The sequence below is a fragment of the Staurois parvus genome, unplaced genomic scaffold, assembly GCF_062004578.1.
Source record: "Staurois parvus isolate SC_StPar_1 unplaced genomic scaffold, SC_StPar_1.0 ptg001882l, whole genome shotgun sequence".
NCBI lineage: Eukaryota > Metazoa > Chordata > Amphibia > Anura > Ranidae > Staurois > Staurois parvus.
Window position 1 is genome coordinate 149,260 of NW_028319678.1, and position 15,237 is coordinate 164,496.

At 43.8% G+C, this 15,237-nt stretch overlaps 1 protein-coding gene across 1 annotated transcript; it reads right to left on the reverse strand.

Annotated features, from left to right (window-relative positions):
- Positions 1–415: 415 nt before the first annotated feature.
- Positions 416–2,414, reverse strand: LOC149433884 (E3 ubiquitin-protein ligase TRIM62-like). The gene is made up of 2 exons (XM_089664324.1): positions 1,080–2,414; positions 416–989 (listed from the first exon to the last, which is right to left on the reverse strand). Exons 1-2 carry the CDS (start codon positions 2,412–2,414, stop codon positions 720–722), a joined length of 1,605 nt encoding a protein of 534 aa, XP_089520450.1. The 3' UTR covers positions 416–719.
- Positions 2,415–15,237: the final 12,823 nt, after the last annotated feature.

Sequence of the window (15,237 nt, forward strand, 5' to 3'; positions counted from 1 at the left end):
CCTCTTTCCAGCTGATATTTTCCCCATTACTGACTTTCCATGCCTTGTTCTGCACTGTGTCTCTGTATGGAGGTGGCCATCTTGGTAGAGGCAGGGCTTTACTTCCTCATGTCAGAGTCTCCAGCAAGGAGAACAGTCAGTAGCACAGTAGTGACATCATCAAATCTCACTCCAAATCTCCTGATACTAGCAGAGGCAGCAGTGCCTTAGATCTCACACTGCAAATATACAGCTATGAGGCTGTAGGTACAGGAGTGCCTAGGCACACTCACATACAAGAAAGTGCACTGCTAATTTTAGAAGAAGTTTAAAAAAAATGTTTTTAGTGCACTGCTTAGGAACAGTAAACATTGCCGCTGACCTTTGCGCTGTTGTAGAGCTTCAGCCACCCCTGGAATTTTCAGCATACTTTAGAGCTGCAGTAACACACTAGTGAGGAAGCAGCCAGGGGGAGCCACAGCACACAGCATGGGGATGCAGAAATCAAAGACCTTCAGAGAGCAAAGACTGTCCACTGAGTTGCCTGTGTATTTCAACAGGTTGTCTTTATGTACTTCTTCTTTTTTTTGTGTGTTTTGGTGACAAGCACACCATAAGGAATTCAGAGATGCCCCAAAATTAAAATCACCTTTTCCGATTCTTAGGAGCATGTGCCATTTAATACTATTAAAGTTGGAAATTACAGTACATACAGTATGTGACCTGCTTTGTATGACATTTTAGGGTATGATTCTGACACAGCCACTTTTGGGCAAAGTAAAAGCAGCATGGAGGGGTTCAGTAAAGGTGGTGGTGAAGGTGTGGAGGTGTCTGATTGGATCACACAGTTGGTAGAAGGACAGACGGCCAACATCATAATCCAGAAAGATCCCCACAGTTTGTACAAGAGAGTTCAAAACAATGGTTTTATGTACATCATTATGACTAGCTATAAGCTCCCTGAAAAACTGTAAAGCCCATGACTTGTCATTGAAACCAATAGCCCATGACTTGTCATTGAAATCAACAGCCCTTGGCTTTGCAGTGAAACCAAAAGTGTCTTGCTTTTTATTGCATTCAATATACTGTGACTTGGTAACAATCTCAAAAGACATTTTAGACTTTTGACTAGGAGCAGCTACACCTATCAGCCATTCCTTTGCTCCACTCACATCCACCTCCCAGTAATGTTTCCCTGCCGAGAAGCTGCGTGTACTTAACACTTGAACCCCTTCAAGCATCTCTGGGCCAATCAGTTTCTTCAGGTTGGTGTCCATGTAGGTAGCAGATCTGAGATCCTGTGATACAGTAATGAAACGATTGGCTGTATTTTGATCCAGGAGGACATCTGAATTTTCGGTCACTAAGAACTTCTGGCTTTTCTTTTGTTGTTTTAAATTTTCAGTAAAAAGATGAAGTCCTCTGTTTAACACCAGTGAGATCATCACCTCATCCAAGCATCCAGCCTCACTCACATCACTGTTGATATCACCACTAAAACTTATTTTATCCTTTTGTAGTTTTGTCCTCAAGAAAGTCATTTGATCAGTAATATCAAGGAACTCTTCTATGTCATGAACTTTCCTGCACAGGTTGTCCTTCTGTACCTCTAGCTCCTTGACCAAATTCGAGACTGATTGGAAGATCTTGTCCTTCTGTCTGGAGACCTCAGTCAGGACTCTCTTCTCTTCATCATCTAGATGTTTCCTAATGTCTCTAAACAGCTCATTGACTCTCCTAGTGACTTCAGCTGCTTTTTTTCCTTCTTTCATGTCATGGTTTTTCAGATTTTGGATTCTCATCTCAATCTCCTGTCTATCATGGTTCAGTTTCACTCTATCGTCTTTGAGTTTTTCTTTCTTATTCTCATAGGCTTCCTTGAAAAGTGCCATCTTGTGCCCCACATGGTCTCCAGCCACCCAGCAGGACATACAGATACAAACATTATCTTTTGTGCAGTAATATTTTAGGATCTCCTTGTGTATGGGGCATTTTATGTTGGCAAAGGATGTGGTAGGTTCACTTAAAACATGATCCACTGATTTATTATGAGCCATCAGATGTTTCTCACACAAAGAGGTCTCACACTGTAGACATGTCTTGGATGCCAGTACAGGGGAGTCCACGCAGTATGTACAGAAGATCTTGGACTTCTCTGTTTTGGGTTGAGATCTGAATTTCTCTGTTTTGGGTTGAGGAGATCTGAATTCCCCCATGATATCATACAGCTTCCTCTTCTTTTCTGGTACAGGACGCTCCACATACTCCTCTCTACACTCCGGACAGAAATAAACTCCAGACGTCTCCTGTGTATCCAGAACAGTCACAATACAATCCCGGCAGAAGATGTGTCCACATCTCAGTGACACCGGTTCCGTGTAAAGGTTCAGGCAGATGGAACAGCTCAGCTCCTCTCCTAGAACAGCAGATGCCATTTTGCATATGAAGTAATGGAAACAGGTCTCCTCCTTTCTCTTAGTTTCTGGGATAAGAAACTAAACAAATGTTTCCTATCACTTAGTTAAGAAAACAGAAAATGAACTTTGCCTTCTACGCAAACAGTCAGAAGCTGCAACGCCCAGTATGTTATGGTCACCTATTGTTATCCATGGCATTGAGCCCTGAGCATTTGTTGTATGTGGGAAACCATTCAGTATGTGCAACAAATGTGTCTTCTTAAATCAGAGTTCCACTCAAAAATGGAAGCTCCGCTTAGCTGCCTCCTCCCCCCTCCACTGCCACATTTGACACCTTTTGGGGGGCACCTGGTCCTGACAAGGCTTCATTGAAGAATCGGCTCGGGGTGAGAACACCGCTGGATCCCTGGACAGGTAAGTGCCCTATTATTAAAAGTCAGCAGCTACAGTATTTGTAGCTGCTGCCTTTAGATTTTTGGGAGGGGAACTCCTCTTTAATCAAATTTCATGTATGAAAATAGTATTTTTAGGACATAAAAAAAGGACCTATTCACTTCTTAAAGCTTTTCTTGTTTCTTTTAGTTTCTAGCTTCTCCTATATGAAATGCCTCCTGTACTCTGATATACAAGACCATAGTCCCCAGATGTTCTTATTTTGGAGAGAAACAAATAACCATCAAGGGTCGGTAAAAACAGACAGTTGAGCCATGATTTCTCCACCACTTCTGACTAGCCATAACATACAGCCAAAGGGGCTTTTACACGTGCTGAGGCCATGATGCTTTGTTTCACAGCCGGAGGAAATTTAACTCGGCTTGTTGAGTTTGATAGGCAACGCCTTGTTATTTTCTTCCTTATGTGAGCACCCATTGGTTTCTTTTTAAGCAATAAACTTTGCAGGACTGAATTGCACTATGAGTCTGTCCTCCAATGGAGGACTAATCCCTGACTATATTGGGGAGATGTGAGGTCCTACTATGGTGGCCCTTCTAGCGACTATCCTGATCCTGATTTGCCCTCATTTGTGCATTTTTTTTTTTAACCCTTTGACGCTGACCACATGCAAATTAGCGGCCCCACTGGACTGGGCTTTTTTCCATGTGGAAGCCTGTCTTTGTGCTGCATGGCATGCTCCCAGCACAGAGACAGGGGCCTCCCGGGGTCCTGTTCTAATGATTGAGACCCGGAACTCCAGATTCCAGGTCACCTGATCGCTGTGATATCCTTTGATTGGCTATCACAGTGATCAGTTACTGTGAAGCCCGCCCCCCTTGTTTTCTGTCTCTGAATGGAGGAGAGAGGTACATTGTATCTCTTTCTGTCCTTTCAGAGAGAAAAAAAACAAGTGTGTGTAAAAAAAATAGAATAAATAAAAATAATAATAATAATAATAATAAAAAAATACCTAATCAAGGTTTGATGTAGTTCAGTGCCAGGGTTAGTGTTTGGTTCAAGGTCATGGTCAAAGGTCAGGGTCAGTATTTGTTTTATTTTTGGTCGATTTTTTTTTTTAATTTTTAAATTAGTATCAGTGTCAGTTAGTGGCAGGATATAAAAAAAGCAAAATGTACACTATTGTTTCTGGGCCATATTACAGGTACAAACTAACATACACACATGTGGTATTGCTGCGATCATCAGGAGCTAGAGAAAATGTTTTTTCTGTTCTTTGGTGGTTAGTTATGGTAATAGCAAGAAATATACAGCTAAATATTAAAGAAAAAATTTTGTTTTTTACTATTTTAGGCCAGTTTTCCTTTGATAATAAAAAAAATCATTATCATTTACCACCAAATGAGAGCCCAATTTGTCCTAAAAAAAATGCGGTATAATCCACCTGGATGCACAAAGCAGTTGTGATGATATGTACGGTTTTACTAACACATCAAAGTTGCAAAATTGTGCTTAGGCATTAAGATTTGTTTTACCCTCAGGCTCGAAGGGGTTAAAGTTAAAACTTTTATTGCGTACTTCAACAAAACAGGAAATCTTACAAGAAGGAGATAATGGCACAAAACTTTTTTCAGTATTCTCCGAGATAGAACTTTAAAAAAAAAAACAAAACAACTAAGAGCACAGAATCAAAAAAGGGTAAGTCAGCAGCACTGCAATAGTGCTCCAAATTACTAACAGGCTATTTGCCAGCTGACACACATCGCATGTCCTATGATATAGGTGTAAAAGTGCGTTAGTAGGAAAGACAGGATAGAGGAACAGAGTAAGGAGAGAGAGAAAAAAAGTGTGTGTGTGGGAAGGGGGGGGTTGTTGGAGTGGAGGGAAAGTGGAGGTAGGTAGTATTACAACCGAGACTCCAACATGTCACGGCCCACTCCGGCATCTCTATTTATGACTGTCCTCTGGCAGAATGTGGTAAGAAAGTGCAGAGGACACATGGGCGTTGTAGTTACTGGAATTCACTGGAATATTGAAAATCATGCCCATAATACTATGTTTTGCGGCACCGCCCCTCCTTCCGTCTCATAGCTGCCATTAAACATTCCTTTTCGGCAATTTCATTCACCGCAGCGATCCCCCGTCAGATGATCTGAGCATTTCCCTTTTTGAGGGATGCAGATTTTTGCTGCATTCAGTAAGTGTATCAGAAGAGATCTCGAGTATCTACGTATTAAGTGAAGTAGACACGTTCCTGGCCTGTTCTCTAAGCATATGTAACACATTACTATAAATGTTTGATGCAGGATGTTGAAGCCAATACAAGATGGCAGCGTCCTGCAGAACGATGGTTTTCACATGTTGAAGAACAATTCTATGGAACTTGTATGATGAATCGCAGGACTTTGCTGAGGAGCAGTGCAATTAGAAACTACATTTCCCAGAGGAGATGGTGTGTGAACGGGGGCATATATATGTAAAAGCCTGGGAGACTGGACAGGAAGTGAGAGGGGAGAGATCTAGAGAGAGGAGTGTGTAGATCACCTGAGAGCCAATCCAGTCTGCGGGAGGAAAGAGAAGGGAATCTGCTGGTCGCTGACCTTGCCACTTGATCCAGAGAGCTGATCTGCCAGCAGGTGACCAGATGTAACGCTGCAGGCGAGACCGGAGAGTTTGAGTGGGCCCCATCTGGAGAGAGAGAAAGATTACAAGGATCCTCAGGTGAGAGATTGCCAAGCCTTGCCTAGGGAAAGGAACACTGACACTTGCTCCATAGTTGTTATTTCCTCCACACAGTTGCAGACATCGCATACAGTCACTATAAGTTGTGGCCTAGTTCCTCCAGTCATTGTTGGTTACCTACACTTGACACAGCTTTGACACCAGCACTGATAGCAGGACAGCTATCCTGCAGGCCAAACCCCGGCCGTGTCACTATCATCAATTTACCCTTATAAAGAGACCTTTCCCTATTGTACCAATAGTCTTGCAGTCCAGAGACGAGCTGCCCTGTATCAACAATCACTTCTTCCAGCTTAACATCCTTTTTCTTCAACTCTACTTACTAGTGACCAGTGCACTTAACAGGACATTACACCAGTTCACTGCCACTTTCAAGGGGATTGCTGTTCCTCCTTTGCTTCATTGCATTGTTCTTCAGAGCATCACTATTCATACTTCTTTTCATTGTGCACCAACTGGGCCCCATCATGCGTGCAGAAGTTTCTTCACTGCACTTAAAGGGGACATTGGTTACTTCAGGGGTAAAAAAAACTCTTATTTCAGACTACATCCCTGCCATCAGGTCCTGAGGGCCCATAGTGAGCTAGCCTTGCCTCTATTGATAGTTCTCGTTGCTCACTGAGGACTATAAAGCCACCTCAAGATAAAGGTATTGGGTTAGTTTCTAAAAAGCAGGGGCCTGCTAACCCTATTAGTGGCTCTGTGATCAGTGTTGTCTTTCCTTTGTTTAAAGTTGACACAAGTAACAACTGACTCTGCATATGCTGATTTTGTTTATGCTGGGTAACCAAGCTACATTTCAATCCACTATAAACCTCTTACAAGTTTACTCCAATCAGTGTGTGAGTTTACTTCCTGGTGGTAATTTATAGCGATTAAAAGTGTACTCTGGTGTTAGCAGGGGTTAGGCTTTCAGAGAGGGGTCCAGAGCAACAGGGAGCCCAAAAATCATCCAGCAACTCCTATAGGAGTAGTGCTATATTTATATTGGTCAACTTGAAGACCAGATCCAAAATCGAGTCCCAGAAGGGGTGGACATGGGGACACATCCAGAGAATATGTAGCATGGTAACATTATCTTGTTGGCAACACCAACATGTCGGTGAGACTGCGGGGTAGATCCTGTGCAAAAGGGTAGGTACCCTGTACCATCACGTCAGAACTTTAAATCCTGATTCTTGAAGCCTACTGACTATAGAGGAGTGATGGGCAAAGAACAGAATACCGTCTCGCCGTTTATCAGTAAATGTCAAATGTCCCATTCCCACTTTTGTATAAAATGTGGCACATAGTCATTTGATGGTTTAGACAGGATAGAGAAAGTTTTGGAGAGGGCATGGCGCAGAGGGGTTGGGTCCAGACAGTGCACCCCCCAACACAGCGCCCAACCCCCCTTGTCCTTGCCCTGATCATGGGGCCTCCATGCACCATGTATTAAGACAGCCCTGTCTAAGGGGAGACCTTTTTAAATGTTTCAAAAGGATCTAGTTTTGATTTTAAAAAGCTGAACATACGAGGGGGGTCTTCAAAATGTTTCCTCTCTTTTTCTTACAAAACAGAGTTTTAAAAATTGTAGAAACTTTTTGAAGAACCCTTGTATTTCAGAGAGGAGCCCATTCCCTTTTCAAGGGTACATGAACATTAAAATAAAGACAAATTGTCACACATATACAAATAATCTCACTCTATAAAAGGCTGAATAAAGTCCTCCAATTAATGGTAAAAACGCAACTCAGAAAAGCCACTCACAATGCAAAGTTTATGCTTGTTTCTGCCAGGGGGCTTTAGAAAAGCACTTTTGCTTACCCGATCCTCCACTCCCCAGATGATGCTGCCCTATGCTCCAGCGGGCACTGTCGCTCAGTATACTATTGCAGGGATATGAGCCTTTGTCTTGGTGACATCAGAGGACCTTACGCTGCAGGAGCTTAGGGGAGCGGAGGCTGCGGGGACTGGTCTAGCCCCTTGGAGTGGAGGATCAGGTAAGTAAAGTTGCTGTACCCAGTCCCCCTTGGCATAAACAAGCACTTAACCCTTACAGGGAGGGACTTTAGCTTTCTCAGAGTTCAGTTGTAGCCATGTATTTGCCTCATGTCTCAAAAATGGCAAACATGAAGAGGCAGGGGCATGGCTCAAGAAAAACACATCATTCATCCCAAAGGTGTTCAGTAGGGTTGAGGTCCGTTGCTCCACACCAAAGTCATCAAACCATGTATTTATGGAGTTGAGTTTCTGCACAGGGACACAGACTTGCTGGAACAGATCAGGGCTTCAACCAAACTGCTGTCACAAGGTTGGAAAAGGACAATTGTCTAAAATGTACTTGTATGCTGTAGAAGCAGGGGTCTCCAAAAAAGGACCCTTCAGACTTTAGGCAAGGCAGACTGTGGCCAGTAGGAGTACAAGATGCCCCAGTATCAGTGGGAGTAAACAATTGCCGCAAATTTGGTCGTCAGCAGGAGTAAAAACAAATGAATTGTACTCTATTGTTGGTGTCAGTGGGAGGAAGAGTGCTGTCAGGAATGGACTGGCCAGCAATGGTGGGACTCGCCTGCCTTTTGATCTGCAGTACCAGGGCTGGCCAGCGGGTGCTCCCAGCAATCAGAGACTCAACCTTTCAGCCAGCTAACACCTGGAACTGATGATACTGGTGTATTTAAGGGATGGCCAGACTTGCAGACTCCGCCTTGGTGTTGTGTTTGTACTGGGCCCTGTATCTGTCCTGCATCCTGTTTCTGTTCCTTTGCTGACCCTGCCTGATCTGAACCGCTGCTGACTTCTCCTGCTCTGATCCCGGCTCGCTCCTGACCATCCCTCTGCCTGACCCTCTGTACCACGCTGCTTGCTACCTGTTCTGATCCCTGGCTTGTGACCCTGACCATCCCTCTGCCTGACCCTCTGTACTACGCTGCTAGCTACCTGCTGAACCTGGCCTGTGACCCCGACCCATCTCCGCTTGCTCCCCCTGTACCTACCTGCCCTATTGATATTGACCCGGCCTGCCTGACGACGCTTGCTTGTATGTACTGTTATCTGTGGGTGGTTGGTTTGGTTTGTTTGCACTGTATTATGTTTTAGTATTGCACTGCGTTTATGTTTGTATGGTTAGTGTTAATAAATTATATTGTTTATCACATATCTGAAGTCTGCGTTTCCCTGCGTCAGTCACACACCTCTGGTCACACCTGGGAGCCCTGACAAGTGCCCTACCATTGGTATCAGTCAGGAAAATAGTGTGCCATCATTGTTGTCATTGGGAGGAATAGTGCCCCATCATTGGTATCAGTGAGAGGAATAGTGCCCCATCATTGGTGCCAGTGGGAGGAATAGTGACCCATCATTGGTATCAGTGGGAGGAATAGTGACCCATCATTGGTGTCAGTGGGAGGAATAGTGCCCCATCATTGGTATCAGTGAGAGGAATAGTGCCCCATCATTGGTATCAGTGAGAGGAATAGTGCCCCATCATTGGTATCAGTGGAAGGAATAGTGCCCCATCATTGGTATCAGTGGGAGGAATAGTGCCCCATCATTGGTGTAAGTGGAATGAATAGTGCCCCATCATTGGTATCAGTGTGAGGAATAGTGCCCCATCATTGGTATCAGTGTGAGGAATAGTGCCCCATCATTGATATCAGTGGGAGGAATAGTGTCCCATCATTGGTGTAAGTGGGATGAATAGTGCCCCATCATTGGTATCAGTGGGAGGAATAGTGCCCCATCATTGGTATCAGTGGGAGGAATAGTGCCCCATCATTGGTATCAGTGGGAGGAATAGTGCCCCATCATTGGTGTCAGTGGGAGGAATAGTGTCCCATCATTGGTGTAAGTGGGATGAATAGTGCTCCATTATTGGTATCAGTGGGAGGAATAGTGTCCCATCATTGGTGTAAGTGGGATGAATAGTGCCCCATCATTGGTATCAGTGGGATGAATAATGCCCCATCATTGGTATAAGTGGGAGGAAAAGTGCCCCACCATTGGTGTAAGAGGGAGGAATAGTGCCCCATCATTGGTATCAGTGGGAGGATTAGTGCCCCACCATTGGTGTATGTGGGAGGAATAGTGTCCCATCATTGGTATCAGTGGGAGGAATAGTGCCCCACCATTGGTGTCAGTGGGAGGAATAGTGCCCCATCATTGGTATCAGTGGGAGGAATAGTGCCCCATCATTGGTATCAGTGGGAGGAATAGTGTCCCATCATTGGTATCAGTGGGAGGAATAGTGTCCCATCATTGGTATCAGTGGGAGGAATAGTGTCCCATCATTGGTATCAGTGGGAGGAATAGTGCCCCACCATTGGTGTACGTGGGAGGAATAGTGCCACATCATTGGTATCAGTGGGAGGAATAGTGCCCCATCATTGGTGTCAGTGGGAGGAATAGTGCCCCATCATTGGTATCAGTGGGAGGAATAGTGCCCCATCATTGGTATCAGTGGGAGGAATAGTGCCCCACCATTGGTATCAGTTGGAGGAATAGTGTCCCATCATTGGTATCAGTGGGAGGAATAGTGCCCCACCATTGGTGTACGTGGGAGGAATAGTGCCCCATCATTGGTGTCAGTGGGAGGAATAGTGCCCCATCATTGGTGTCAGTGGGAGGAATAGTGCCCCATCATTGGTATCAGTGGGAGGAATAGTGCCCACCATTGGTGTCAGTGGGAGGACCAGTGCCCCACCATTGGTTTACGTGGGAGGAATAGTGCCCCATCTTTGGTATCAGTGGGAGGAATAGTGCCCACCATTGGTTTACGTGGGAGGAATAGGGCCCACCATTAGTGTCAGTAGAAGGAATAGTGCATCTCCTTTGTTTCTGGCCTGCACTCAGTGGGAGCCGCTGGGAGACAACCTGTCACTTGTAAACACTAAAGATAAGTGGTGAGCAGGAAGCAGAGGGCTAGAGTCAGAGTTCTGCCACATCTTAGCTGAAAAAAAATCCTGTGTGTATCTAAGATTACTCTGTCCACACGGTGACAACCCTGCTGTGCAACTGCACTGCAGAATGAACAGCGTTATCACCTATTACAGGAAGTATATAAATATCGGATCTACCGGCAGGTTGAACAGGTAATACAACAATGTTATGTGGGGACTCACACACATCGTATATGTCATTTTTAATTTTGCCCATAGATTTTTGCATATGTTGACATTGAAGAGCTTGAAGGGCTCCCAATGAGCCCTAAAAACAACTTATGGAGCAGAAATCCACCTTAAGTGATATGAGTTCAGATATATTGTAAATGCTCAAAAAGCCTCCACATTGCATATACTGTATGACCCTGTAGGGAGAATTCAGACACACACAAATGAGAGCTGAAACACGATAAAATACATTTATTTGGTACATCCACAAAGTTTAAATATGAAAATTTGCAATAGAATTATACTTAAGAACATCAGGGAGTTCTGATTGGTTACAATCCATGAATTAACTCATTTAATTACATTAGTCCTAGATTGTTTAGTTTAAAATGTTTTGCTGCCACCATATCACACCCACTTTAATGCAAAGTGTAAATATAGGTTCAAGTAGAACTAAAGGCAAAATTCATGTCCACAGTGGAAGATTTCCTTTTCTGATGACAACCCAAAATTTGGAATTTCCTTTCGATTTCTTTTTTAGTTAAAAGGTTAACAGGACAAATGTAGATGTCGAATCTCTTCCTAGTGGAGGCAAAGCCAACAATAAAAACCTAACAGACGTTCTATTGCCTATTCACCATATCCAAAATTAGAAAAAAAAGTGGTGCCTTTAGTTATACTTGAAAACCTCAAGGCCCATTCCTTCAACTAAACTTCAAAGCTGTAACTGAACACACATCCGGTGCACTTACTAAGCATCTCAGACATATTTCTTCATACCTCTGAACATTCACTATAACTTTATTTAAAGGGTGTGTATAGGCACATTTTTTTGTGTAAGAGGTTAAAAAAAATCTCTGAAACTAAACCCATCGATTTAATGGTTTAAAAAAAATAGTTACATTCCTGGCATGCTGGGAATGCTAACAGTGACATTTGGTTGTGCTTGTCAAACCAACAAATGTCTGGTGAGAACAAGTAGGTGCTACACCCAGTAATAATCTCCACGGAGGTGGGATGTCGGTGCTCTGGTGTGTCTTCCCAGCACAGATGCAACTGAATGATGAAGATTGCTATGGCCAATGATGAGGATTGGTATAGCCAATGATGAGGATTGGTATAGCCAACTATGAGGATTGGTATAGCCAACGATGAGGATTGGTATAGCCAACTATGAGGATTGGTATAGCCAACTATGAGGATTGGTATAGCCAACTATGAGGATTGGTATAGCCAACTATGAGGATTGGTATAGCCAATGATGAGGATTGGTATAGCCCAGTGGTCGGCAAGCCGCGGCTCGCGAGCCACATGCGGCTCTTTACCCACTCTAATGCGGCTCTTCTGTGTGCCGGGCGCCTGCTCCCCTCCCTCCTCTCGGTCGGCCGCTCCCCTGCCTCCTCTCGGTTGGCAGCCCCAAAAGTCCGCGCGGACCTTTTAATCCGGCCCGCGGATGTGGCTGTCAGGATGTGTGTAGGCGGGGCAGCGTGCCGAACGTGAGGGGAGGGGAGCTAGGCTCCTCTCACAGTCCGCCCTGAAGACCCGAACGGCGCGGGAAGACAGCGAGAGGAACGCAAAAGGTAAGTGAATTGACACGGGGGACTTGGCTTACTAGAAGGGGGGGGGGGGATAGTACTGTGGGGGATGAAATACTATATGAGGGATGAATTACTTTATGAGGGATGAATTACTATATGGGGGGATGAAATACTATATGAGGGATGAAATACTATATGAGGGATGAATTACTATATGAGGGATGAAATACTATATGGGGGGATGAAATACTATATGAGGGATGAATTACTTTATGAGGGATGAATTACTATATGGGGGATGAAATACTATATGGGGGGATGAAATACTATATGGGGGGATGAAATACTATATGGGGGGATGAAATACTATATGAGGGATGAATTACTATATGAGGGATGAATTACTATATGGGGGATGAATTACTATATGGGGGATGAATTACTATATGAGGGATGAATTACTATATGAGGGATGAATTACTATATGGGGGGATGAAATACTATATGAGGGATGAAATACTATATGAGGGATGAATTACTATATGGGGGGATGAAATACTATATGAGGGATGAAATACTATATGAGGGATGAATTACTATATGAGGGATGAAATACTATATGGGGGGATGAAATACTATATGAGGGATGAAATACTATATGAGGGATGAATTACTATATGAGGGATGAAATACTATATGAGGGATGAAATACTATATGAGGGATGAAATACTATATGGGGGGATGAAATACTATATGAGGGATGAAATACTATATGAGGGATGAATTACTATATGAGGGATGAAATACTATATGGGGGGATGAAATACTATATGGGGGGATGAAATACTATATGAGGGATGAAATACTATATGAGGGATGAATTACTATATGGGGGATGAAATACTATATGAGGGATGAAATACTATATGAGGGATGAAATACTATACGGGGGATGAAATACTATACGAGGGATGAAATACTATACGGGGGATGAATTGCTATGGGGGATGAATTACTATATGGGGGATGAATTACTATGGGGGATGAATTACTATATGGGGGATGAATTACTATGGGGGATGAATTACTATATGGGGGATGAATTACTATATGGAGGATGAATTACTATATGGGGGATGAATTACTATGGGGGATGAATTACTATGGGGGATGAATTACGATGGGGGATGAATTACTATATGGGGGATGAATTACTATGGGGGATGAATTACACTATGGGGGATGAATTACTATATGGGGGATGAATTACTATGGGGGATGAATTACTATATGGGAGATGTATTTTCAGTTTTAAAAATGTGGCTCTCAAAATAAATTTCAATCATGGTTTTGGCGAGATTTGGCTCAGTTGAAAAAAAAGGTTGCCCACCACTGGTATAGCCAATGATGAGGATTGGTATAGCCAATGATGAGGATTGGTATAACCAACTATGAGGATTGGTATAGCCAATTATGAGGATTGGTATAGCCAACTATGAGGATTGGTACAGCCAACTATGAGGTTTGGTACAGCCAACTATGAGGTTTGGTATAGCCAACTATGAGGATTGGTATAGCCAACTATGAGGATTGGTATAGCCAACGATGAGGAATGGTATAGCCAACGATGAGGATTGGTATAGCCAGTGATGAGGATTGCTATAGCCAGTGATGAGGATTGCTATAGCCAATGATGAGGATTGCTATAGCCAATGATGAGGATTGGTATAGCCAATGATGAGGATTGGTATAACCAACTATGAGGATTGGTATAACCAACTATGAGGATTGGTATAGCCAATGATAAAGGATTGGGATAGCCAATGATGAGGATTGCTATAGCCAATGATGAGGATTGCTATAGCCAATGATGAGGATTGCTATAGCCAATGATGAGGATTGCTATAGCCAATGATGAGGATTGCTATAGCCAGTTATGAGGATTGGTATAGTCAATGATGAGGATTGGTATAGCCAATGTACATATGAAATGGCTTACATGTTTCGGCAACAAGCCTTAGTCATAGCCATAAAGAACAAGACTTGTACTTTAAGGCTTATGGCTATGACTAAGGCTTATTGCCGAAACGCATAAGCCATTTTATATGCACATTTTACTTGTTCAATAACGTTTATTATTCAGGAAGATGAGTGCCAGCCAGGGGCGGACTGACAACATATGGGGCCCCCGGGCAATAGGGGATCATGGGGCCCCTGTGTCCTTGCCCAAACTCAAAAAAGCCTAAGAAAAAGGTACCAGGGGCATCTCATGGGGCCCCCTACTGACCCCAGGCCCTCGGGCAGTGCCCGAGTTTCCAAATGGTCAGTCCGCCTCTGGTGCCAGCTATACCACTCCTCATCATCAAATGTCTGGTGTCATAACTAATCGCATGTGCAGCACCATGGCAATTGCAGATCTAACAGAGGCCAAGATTGCAGCTTCTTTGGCTGAAAATGTAAGGAGGGTTTAGTTCCAATTTAACAATTTTTGCTGTCTTGTCAAGATGGGGAGATTTCCTTTCGCTTCCTGTTTTGGGGACACAAAAGCAAGCTAGTGGTGAACAGCGTGCTTAGGGTGTGCCCAGGCACAGCTGGCATACCCTGTGCGCACGCCTATGCACCTAGGAGGATAGCATAAAGTACTACATGTGTTTTGTTCCATCAGGAATATCACAGAGAAGTGATGCTTCTTCTGTAGTAAGTGCTGGTGCATTAAAGCGGTAGTAAACTTCACATATCATAAATTGCTGGCAGGAAGGGTATTTATGAAATGCTTCCTCCTACCTGTCAGCCATAATGTACACTGTGCCACGCATTAGAAGCTCAGCGAACATTTACAGCCCCAGCTCTGTGCTGCGGCGATGTGATTCCCATTTGCATGGCCGGAATGATGTCATTGCAGACTGGCCATTCAAATGGCCAGAGGCACAGAACCTAGAAAGAAGACCGGGCAAAGATGGAAAAAGGGGGCCCCCTGGATCGATCACACTGGAGCTGGAGGACACTATGCTGTGCACATTATGGCATAACCCACCTGGGGGCCCCTAAAAAAATATATATATATATATGTGAGTTATCTA

What these genes read in the sequence shown, in the direction of transcription:
- LOC149433884 (XM_089664324.1), bottom strand. Translation starts at nt 2,414, where the DNA reads ATGGCATCTGCTGTTCTAGGAGAGGAGCTGAGCTGTTCCATCTGCCTG. An exon ending in CTAAAATGTCTTTTGAGATT is followed by an intron (nt 990 to 1,079) that starts GTTACCAAGTCA and finishes TTCAATGACAAG; the next exon opens with TCATGGGCTATTGGTTTCAA.